The sequence below is a fragment of the Clupea harengus genome, chromosome 7 (genome assembly GCF_900700415.2).
Source record: "Clupea harengus chromosome 7, Ch_v2.0.2, whole genome shotgun sequence".
In the NCBI taxonomy this organism is placed as follows: domain Eukaryota; kingdom Metazoa; phylum Chordata; class Actinopteri; order Clupeiformes; family Clupeidae; genus Clupea; species Clupea harengus.
The window spans coordinates 23,309,063-23,319,062 of NC_045158.1; the positions used below are offsets into that span (position 1 = coordinate 23,309,063).

Genomic DNA, 10,000 nt, shown 5'->3' on the forward strand with positions numbered 1-10,000 from the left:
AGACGAGGCAGTCACTTCTGTTCAAAACAACAGACCTAACACAGCACCTCCCTTCTGTGATCGAACAAGTTTAATTCCACAACTTGAGATGACGTAGCTATTTGAATGGCTTTCATTCCTTAATTAGCAATTAGCATTATTGTGTCGGCTGATGCATTATGTTAATGTGTTTGGTGAAGCAGGGCTTCGGACAGCCGACTGATGGGTTCAATCCCGAGGGAAGTGGGCGGCGAGGCTACAAAGGTCAAAATAACCTTCACCAAAACCCCTCACCAGCCTTCTTAGATGAGCTGGGGTTTTTGCTCCTTAAGAAGAGAGGGCGACCTAAAATTCGGTTTTTCTGCATCTGTCATGCCTGTTCAAACATTCCCGGAAGGGTGTCGAATCAAGGTCTGAAGATTTTACTCTGTGAATCCGCAGGTACTGAAACAGGTGCGCCCGAAAAATAAAACACCTCAATCCGAGAGTTAGAGTTATTCCAACCTAGATATGTCAAGTGAATTATCAGTGATTGTTGACATCTCTATTCGAATCTACCGTTGCCTGACAACGCCCCTCCCTCCCCACCCCCCAGCATCAGGACCGCGCCACCCTATCCTCCAAACCTGTCCCGCTCCCGAGTCAGACACGCGCTCAGGGAAAGTGATGTCAAGTCGTGGAAGATGACGCGGGCTGCGGGAAAACCCTGAGCGGATTTGGGAAGCAGGGAACGAACAATATAGAGGGGTGATGCGTGATGCAATACCTGGATATTCCACATCGTCCGTCCGCACCTCCGTTTCCACGCACCCCAGTTCTGAGCACGGCTTCTTTGGCCAGAGGACGAAGGGAGGAGACTGGGTCTCACTTATTTTAACCTTAAACGGATTAGCCTTTACTTTCTGACTTTACTACATCATTCTTGGAGCGCGCATTTCTAACAGAAAGGTGTACCGATTGCTTTGTTTTCCTTAAACCACTGCATGGATGACGACTCAGCATTTGTCCTCAGATGACCACGGTGTATCGAGTTAGAGTAGATGTTGGGCTAAGCCAATCTGTTGCAAATTGACTCCTCGGTGGGAAGCGACCGACGCTACACTTCTCTGCACAGATTAATTTCATATCCGCCACTGGGCCACTGAAGATTCGTGATTTGTCATCTGTGCAGTGTCATCACTGTTTGCATCGAACCCGGGCTGATCGCTGACGCCAATGACCTGTCTCTGTGAGGTGTGTGATGTATTGACGAGACTGGGCCCGAAACGACAAGAGCAAAAGCAATCTCTGTCCAGTTGATGGAGAAATAGACTAACCCAATCAAATCTCAGTTTCCAAAAACACTGCTGGAGATTCCTCAGCTTCTCTTAATCGTCTTATCTTGTTCTTATCATGAATTACCTGCGTCGCCGACTGTCTGACAGCAATTTTATGTCAAACCTGCCCAATGGCTACTTATCGGACCTCCAGCGTGCCGACCCACAGCAGCAGCCGCCGCCGCAGACGAGCCCCGAGGTGTCGCCCGGACCACAGGAGAGGAAGCTACCCCCGTCCCAAACCTCCGGCGCCGGCTTTTTTTCCTCCATCTCCAACGCAGTGAAACAGACCACCGCGGCAGCCGCAGCCACCTTTAACGAAGCGGCGGAGCGGACGGGCGGTGGCAGCAATGCAAAAATCCTGCTGGTTATCGACGACCAGCAGACAGACTGGTAAGCCCCGCTAATGTCGTGACTTAGAAATACGGACCCCCTGTCTCGGTTCGCCCACATGGTTCCAATGTGAACTGTTCCACTCTAACTAGCAATATGGCCCAAGTCTGCACCGGGTCATTTGGGTTAGGCACGGTCATGTTTGCGACTGGATAATTGCTCAGTCATCGTCTTGGTCATTAGGGCGGATAGTGTGAGACACCTCGGCGTCCGCACCAGCACCTCACCAAGCGTCTTTTTGGAGGGAGGGATGTCGTGACTCGTCTGCTGTGTATCTTTTACAGATAGGGGGAGACGTTGAAATCACACATCATTTGAGTTTATGTCAATCTTGCTGTCTTCTCCTTAGGCTATGAGAATAGAGTTCGTTAACAGTGCCATTGATTCTTGAAAGCTGGTATCGGACTGCCACAGGGAAGATATGGTGCGTTAGAGAGGCCCAGATGCCAGCCACCAACCGTCCGACCTGATTACCAGTTTACACATGTTCTGTTGTGACAGAGTGGTTCTCTTATTGCATTTCTGTGACGCCATTCAGTTTCTGACAGGGGGAAATGTAATGAATGGACGTGATATTTTAATGAATGGAGGGATCTCATTCAAACTTTGTAGTGTTCTAAAGATTTCATCTTGATTTCAGTCTATCTGTGGTGTAGCCTTGGAAATAAAGAAACGTTTGATGGATGTGATTAGGACTACAGTGATTTACCACATACACATAGTAAGCCATTTTCAGGCACACCAGAGGCTCTTGAGTCTCCTGATGTCACTGGTCACACGTGCACACACGTGCACACACGTGCACACACACACACGCACACACACACGCACACGCACACGCACAAACACACACACACACACACACACACACGCACACGCACAAACACACACACACACACACACACACACACACACACAATCACACAGACACACACACACACACTAGAGCCACCCTGCAGCTCTTTCCGCCATTAACAGCCTTTTATCTGACCCTCAGGGCCAAAGTCTTCAGAGGCAAGAAAGTTCATGGGGAATTTGACATCAAAGTGGAACAGGTAAGCATTGTTCTTTTGAAGACTCAGAGTTGAGTCGTATCACATGTCCTCTCTGCAGGCTGCTGTCACCGTCACGCACAACCTTCTGCCCGAGGTGATGTGTGAAATATCAGCTGGGGTGGTTTTGGCAGGGGCTAGGGGCAAAGGCTTGTGTTTCAGTGAGGCTCGCTAAGGACTGCATTCAGATGTGATATGACAACACACACACACACACACACACACACACACACACAAATATGCAGACACACACATGCACATACACAAACAAGGCTAGCCAAAGACTGCATTCAGGTGTGATATGACAACACACACACACTCTCTCACACACACACACACACACACACACACACACACACATACACAAATATGCAGACACACAGACGTGCACATACACAAACAAGGCTAGTTAAAGACTGCATTCAGGTGTGATATGACAACACACACACACACACACACACACACACACACACACACACACACACACACACGCATGCAGACACATACACATGCACGTGCAAACACACGTGCACATACACTAACAGAGGCACACACACACACATATGCAGAAACATACACATGCACATGCAAACACACACACACACACACACACACACACACACATATCTGTGGGTGGCACAGCTGCGAACTCTGATGATGTTTTTTTTTTAAATGCATCATCACCATGATTCATTCCTTGTTTTGATCAGGTTTTTTTGACGTATTGATTAGCAGCTGTGACTCTCATTGATCTTTCCCCTCCAGGCTGAGTTTTCTGAGATCAGTCTGGTGGCCTACGCTACCGGCAGCTACAGTGTGGACGTCGAGGCGATCCGCAACGGCAACAAAATTAACAAGTAAGGCTTTACTGATCTCCAAACCCACAGGATGAGATTATCTGGCGTGAAAACAGAGAGGCCTTTACTGCTCGAGCAGACGCAGCTGGCTGCAGTGCAGTGCAGTGCAGTGCCTTCGAGTTCTGTGCATGTGGTGGATTCACAAAGCTGACCCGTGAGGCGGCGCATGTCACACACACTGATGTCCGGCTGTGTGTTCCAGGTGTTTCAAACCGGATTTCGTGCTGATCCGGAAGCACGGCTTCAGCATGGCGAAGAACGGCGACCACCGGAACATCGTGATCGGTCTGCAGTACGCCGGCGTCCCCAGCGTCAACTCCCTGCACTCCGTCTACAACTTCTGTGACAAGCCCTGGGTGGTAAGCAGCCGATCAGAGGGTCAATGTCCTCAATTCTTTTCAGTTTTATTCATTTCTATATCTATATCTATAGCATACTGTATAAAAAAAACGATATTATCTATACTGCCATTAACCATGGACATTGTGTGAGGTTGCTTCACTGGGCCCTAGGTTGAATCTCCCTAGAGCAAGCACATAGCTGACAGTGACAGAGAAGAAGTCCCTTTTAACTGATTTTACTCTAATACAGCCTCTTTGTGGAATCATAATCTAGATGTAGATGCTGTGCTGAGCAGCTGCTGCTCTGCCTGAAGCTCCGATGCTTTCTCACTGATTGATATGAGCTCCATTACAGAGAAACCCTCCAGGACCCCTTCTGAAGCCGACATAATTGTTCAGTCGGAAAGACTTGTCCTCAGTACACAGAGCTAAATAGCTTCACCGCTGCTATATGTTGAGTGCTAGCTTTTCCTCCGAGGACGGCAGTGTCCAGCCTCCCCAAGGATAAGCTGCAGCCACCAAGTCTGCAGACCTGTGGAAGAGGACCTTTATTCATTATTAATGACTCCTGACAATGCAGCTTTTTTGTGATCTGCAATGCTGGGTGATGTTGGTGTTGCCCTGTTAGAATATGCATCCCTCTGCAGTGAGTTCCCATATCAGAGCATACTTTTATAGTGTCCCTCTATCAGAACATAACTTTATAGTGCTGTGCAGTGTTGGGGTTGCAATACCATAACTGTTATAATAACCATTCCTCTTCTGCTGTTGTCTGCTATGCTGTGTAATATTGGTGTAGCCCTGTTAGATTGTGCATCCCTTCACAAAGCTGTGTTGTTTTGGTGTAAACCCTCTCAGAACACCCATCCCTCTTGTGTTGTTTTCTGAAGTGTTGTTTAATGTTGGTGTAAGCCCTCTCAGAACACCCATCCCTCTTGTGTTGTTTTCTGAAGTGTTGTTTAATGTTGGTGTAAACCCTCTCATCCCTCTTGTGTTGCGTTTGTCCTGCAGTTTGCTCAGATGACCAGATTGTTCAAGCAGCTGGGTCCCGAGGAGTTCCCACTGATCGAGCAGGTTTACTACCCCAACCACAAGGAGATGGTGAGTGTGAGGGCCGCTCCGGCCATCTGCCGTTCCGCGCTCAGGCCCCCAGACACACCCCAGGCCCCCCCCCCCCCCCCCCCCCCCCCCCCGCCGGTGCGGTGGACATCCGCGCGCTAATGCCGGTGTAGCGGAGCATGACGCTATGAGAAATAGAGCAGCGCTCTTTTACGTGTCTGTACTGGAGAAGTGCTAGTTTAGCGGAGCATACGCTAGAGCTAGCTACACTGGGAGAGTTCTTCTTGGAGAAACCGCGGCAGTATAGGGACCCTGCGCGGTGGACGTTACGGTGCCAGGGTGCGAGTGCTAGTGCGAGTGCTAGCCTAGTGAAGCATAAAGGAGAAGCGCTATTGGAGAATTGACAATGAGGAGAAGAGAGTTATTTGACTTCATGGGGGAACCACTGAGTGTGTGTGTGTGTGTGTGTGCTTGTGTTTATTTGTCTATGTGCGCATGTGGATGTATGTGAGTGTGGGTGTGCATAGATGTGTGTGTGTGTGTGTGTGTTGATACATATTTTAACTTTCACTGGCTCAGAATGATGTTGGTGCTGTACTTAGTGAGGATGCAGGCGTTTGGTCAGAGCTGCCAGGGAGGGAGACATCAGGGTGTGAATGCAGCACTGAGGTGCAGGGGGGGGGGGGGGGCAGGGTGTGCGGGCGGGGGGGCGGTGGGGGGGGGGGCAGACAGGGTGTGCTGGTACATGCAAAAGAGACGTCCTGTTAGAAGACCTTGTTGAGTTTTGTCAGCCGTGCTTGTGTGTGAGATGGAGTGTGTGTGGGCAATGTATTCTTTTTGGTGTGTTTTGAGAGTGTGTCTGGGTGTGTGCCGTTTAGCGTATCTAATGCTGCTGTGCTTTGATGCGCACTGAGACGCCAGGCTCTAATGGATGCTGCTGTGTCCAGATGTGACATGCTGTGATGTGCTGATGGAAGGTGCGGCTGCATTTTGTAGTGACTGTTGATAGTGTGATGTTGAGTGTTTGTGATTGCTACGGTTACAAGGTGCGAGGGGGGGTGGGGGGGTGGGGGTGGGGGTGTTCACTGTTGAGACTTGCTGTGGAGTGTGTGTGAGCGTCAACTTCTGTGTGTGTAAAGGTGGGTGGAGTCGATTCTGTTAAGTGTGTATGTAAGTGTGTGTGTTAAGTGTGTTTGTTGAGTATGTGTTAAGTGTGTGTGTTGAGTATGTGTTAAGTGTGTGTGTGTTGAGTGTGTGTGACTGAGTGAATTTGTTCTTTGTAGCGTGTGCGACTGAGTGTGTGTGTGTGTTCAGATGGTGAGACTGAATGCGGCTGACTGTGTCTGGCCAATTGTTGCTGCCCAGTGAGTGTGTGTTTGAAGGTGTGCTGTTGAGTGTGTCTGTTATGAGTGTGTGTGATTGAGTGTGAATCATTGCTGTGTGTATTGCAGTAAATGTGTGTGGCTGACTGTGTGCTGTTCACTGCATGTGATTAAGCGTGTGATGGAGTGTGTGAAGGCAATGTGTGCTTTTAGGTGTGTTTTGTGAGTGTCTGGGTGTGTGCTGTTTAGTGTGTGTGATTACTGTAAGTGTGTGACTGAGTGTGTGCTGTTTAGTGTGTGTGATTATTGTGAGGGTGTGACTGAGTGTGTGTGGTCCAGTGTCTTATGATCTTATGCTGCAGTGCCCCCCCCCCCCCCCCCCCAGACCGCCCCTGGGCTGCAGGCGCGTCTTTACAACTCCCCATTCAGACAGCAGGGCAGCTGACCTTGGCACAGATCTGCCAGAGTCACGCAGCTCCTGGGCCAGAGTCACGCTGCTCCTGGGCCAGTTGTGGCCAGAGTCACGCTGCTCCTGGGCCAGTTGTGGTCAGAATCACGCTGCACCTGGGCCAGTTGTGGCCAGAGTCACGCAGCTCCTGGGCCAGAGTCACGCAGCTCCTGGGCTCGAGTCACGCAGCTCCTGGGCCAGAGTCACGCTGCTCCTGGGCCAGTTGTGGTCAGAGTCACGCAGCTCCTGGGCCAGTTGTGGTCAGAGTCACGCAGCTCCTGGGCCAGTTGTGGTCAGAGTCACGCAGCTCCTGGGCCAGTTGTGTGCCAGAGTCACGCTGCTCCTGGGCCAGTTGTGTGCCAGAGTCACGCTGCTCCTGGGCCAGTTGTGGTCAGAGTCACGCAGCTCCTGGGCCAGTTGTGGTCAGAGTCACGCAGCTCCTGGGCCAGTTGTGTGCCAGAGTCACGCTGCTCCTGGGCCAGTTGTGTGCCAGAGTCACGCTGCTCCTGGGCCAGTTGTGGTCAGAGTCACGCAGCTCCTGGGCCAGTTGTGGTCAGAGTCACGCAGCTCCTGGGCCAGTTGTGGTCAGAGTCACGCAGCTCCTGGGCCAGTTGTGGTCAGAGTCACGCAGCTCCGGGGCCAGTTGTGGGCCATAGTCATGCAGCTCATGGGCCAGTTGCAGCCATAACCAGCCGTGTGTGGACATGCGCTCACCCTGATGGAGAGCTGGGAGAGGGGGGGCCGGTGGATATGTTGATGCCGGGCCTCCCAGACGCAGTGGCTGTTTTGTGCTCTTTTGTGCTTTAGTGTGTATGTGAAGCAAAGCCTCCATCACAAACCCGTGGGGGCCGTTAATGGAGACGGCGGCGCCATGGCAACCAGGCAGCCTCGCTATGACAGAACAAAGACAGGGGCGAAGGGGAGCGGGGGGGGGGGGGGGGGGGGGGGGATGCACTGCAGTGAAAGTTAAAGCAATTTATATTGGTGAAGAGATTCTGGTTTTTAGAGAATTAATCAGTGATTATGTATTAGTTTTGGGGCCATTTCTTTTCCAGATGGAGTCTTTCATCTACTTATCTTAATAATTACGTAAGGGAGCTCTTTTGAAATATGCAGATGACTAAAAATGCTGGATAATTGAGCTGTGATCTTCTAGTGGTTCCCAGGTAAGAACGTAAAAACCACTAAAACATCATCACCAAGCCAAACCCAGCCTGATTGCACACACACACATACTCACACACACACACACACACACACACACACACACACACACACACAGACACACAGACAGACACACACACACACACACACAGACACACACACACACACACACACACACACACACACACACACACACACACTCACACTCACACACACACACACACACAGACACACACACACACACACTCACTGATCTCTTGGTATCCTTGCTCAATCATGCCATTCTCTGCCTCTGGTGCTGTCCCACCTGCTGCCAAGTGTGCTGATGTCATTTCCTGTTACAGATCACCACACCCGGATTTCCAGTAGTGGTGAAGATGGGCCACGCCCACTCTGGCATGGGAAAGGTAGGCATGGGTGTGTGAGTGTGCATGTGGGTGTGTGTGTGTGTGTGTGTGTGTGCATGGGAAAGGTAAGCATGTGTGTGTGAGTGTGCATATGGGTGTGTGTGTGTGTGTGTGTGTGTGCATGGGAAAGGTAGGCATGGAATGTGCTGATTGCTGTTTGCTCTGAAGACACAGCCTGCTGTGGATTAGAGTCTGCTAGAAAGCCCAAACACCACAACAACACCACATGCTTATTACACGGAGTTAGAAGGCTTTGGGGCCATTGTGGCTAATGACTGGTTTAGATTTAGAGTTTTGGAGGGGACACACTAAACTAATCAGGTTCATGGTTTTTTGATGAGAAAGTGTGTGGGTGTATTCGTGGGAAAAAGACATAAAGAATTTGGCCTGACGTAGTCTTCGTCTGGAGAAGTATTCAAATGAGAAACCTTCAGTTGAGGTGTTGAAATGACGTGTGTAAAATGTGTGTGAGTGTGTGTGTGTTTAAAATGTGTGTGTGTAAAATGTGTGTGTGAGTGTGTGTGTGTGTAAAATGTGTGTGTGAGTGTGCGTGTGTGTAAAATGTGTGTGTGTGTGTGTAAAATGTGGGGCCGCAGCGCTGTTTGAGGTTCCTGAGTGAAACGACCGAAGGTTGTACGCTTGTTGTAACGCTAAGGCCTCATCGATGGAACTGATGTAATTCCAGGTGAAAGTGGACAACCAGTATGACTTCCAGGACATCGCCAGCGTAGTGGCCCTGACCAAGACCTACGCCACCTCGGAGCCTTTCATCGACGCCAAGTATGATGTCAGAATCCAGAAGATTGGAAGTAATTACAAGGCTTACATGTGAGTGGAAGCCAAATGAAGGAGCAATTGGACAGACAGACAGACAGACAGACAGACAGACAGACAGACAGACAGACAGATAGATAGAGAGACAGACAGACAGACAAACTGATAGATAGATAGATAGATAGATAGATAGATAGATAGATAGACAGGCAGTCAGACAGACTGATAGACTGACATACAGACAGACAGATAGAAAGACAGACAGACAGGCAGATAGACAGACAAACTGATAGATCGATAAACAGACAGGCAGACAGACAGACTGATAGACTGACATACATACAGACAGACAGACAGACAGACAGACAGACAGACAGACAGAGAGATAGATAGACAGACAGACAGACAGTCAGTCAGACAGACAGACAGGCAGGCAGACATGTGGCTTGGTAACTTTCTGGTGGGAACCCACGTGCGTGCTACCGTTAAAAGTAAGCTCCGTTAAGCAGCAGAACTTGATCTTCTGGATGTGTGAGTCTTAAAACCTGTCCCAGCTGATTCACTGCTAACGGTAAATGTCACTCACACACAAACAATACTTCAGGTAAACATGTTTTTGTCATCACACCAACTCCACTCTCTTCACATCTCACTGTTCCCAAAGACAGAGAAGAATCACACCTCTGTTTGGCACAGTCTCGCGTTCTTGGATGGCTACTAGACATATAACAGATAACAGATAACAACTATGTGTGATTATGTGCTACTTGGCTTAAACAGACAGACAGACAGAGGGACAAACCGACAAACTGACAGAAAGATAGATGTGTTGGTGGGCAAGTAGGTGGATAGATAGATGGACAGACAGACAGATAAACGGATAGAAAG

The 10,000-nt window shown here is 49.7% G+C and overlaps 1 protein-coding gene across 2 annotated transcripts in view; it reads left to right on the forward strand.

Annotated features, from left to right (window-relative positions):
* The first annotated feature begins 650 nt into the window (after positions 1-650).
* Positions 651-10,000, forward strand: part of syn1 (synapsin I) — a 21,306-nt gene continuing 11,956 nt past the window's right edge. Inside the window, exons 1-7 of one of the 2 annotated variants that reach the window (XM_031570888.1) lie at positions 651-1,688; positions 2,686-2,743; positions 3,506-3,597; positions 3,800-3,956; positions 4,950-5,039; positions 8,276-8,338; positions 9,024-9,166. In XM_031570888.1, coding sequence (XP_031426748.1) covers positions 1,372-1,688; positions 2,686-2,743; positions 3,506-3,597; positions 3,800-3,956; positions 4,950-5,039; positions 8,276-8,338; positions 9,024-9,166 — 920 coding nt within the window. In that variant the 5' untranslated portion in view covers positions 651-1,371. The remainder of the gene's footprint in view (positions 1,689-2,685; positions 2,744-3,505; positions 3,598-3,799; positions 3,957-4,949; positions 5,040-8,275; positions 8,339-9,023; positions 9,167-10,000) is intronic. The other variant, XM_031570887.2, reaches the window with a different exon arrangement.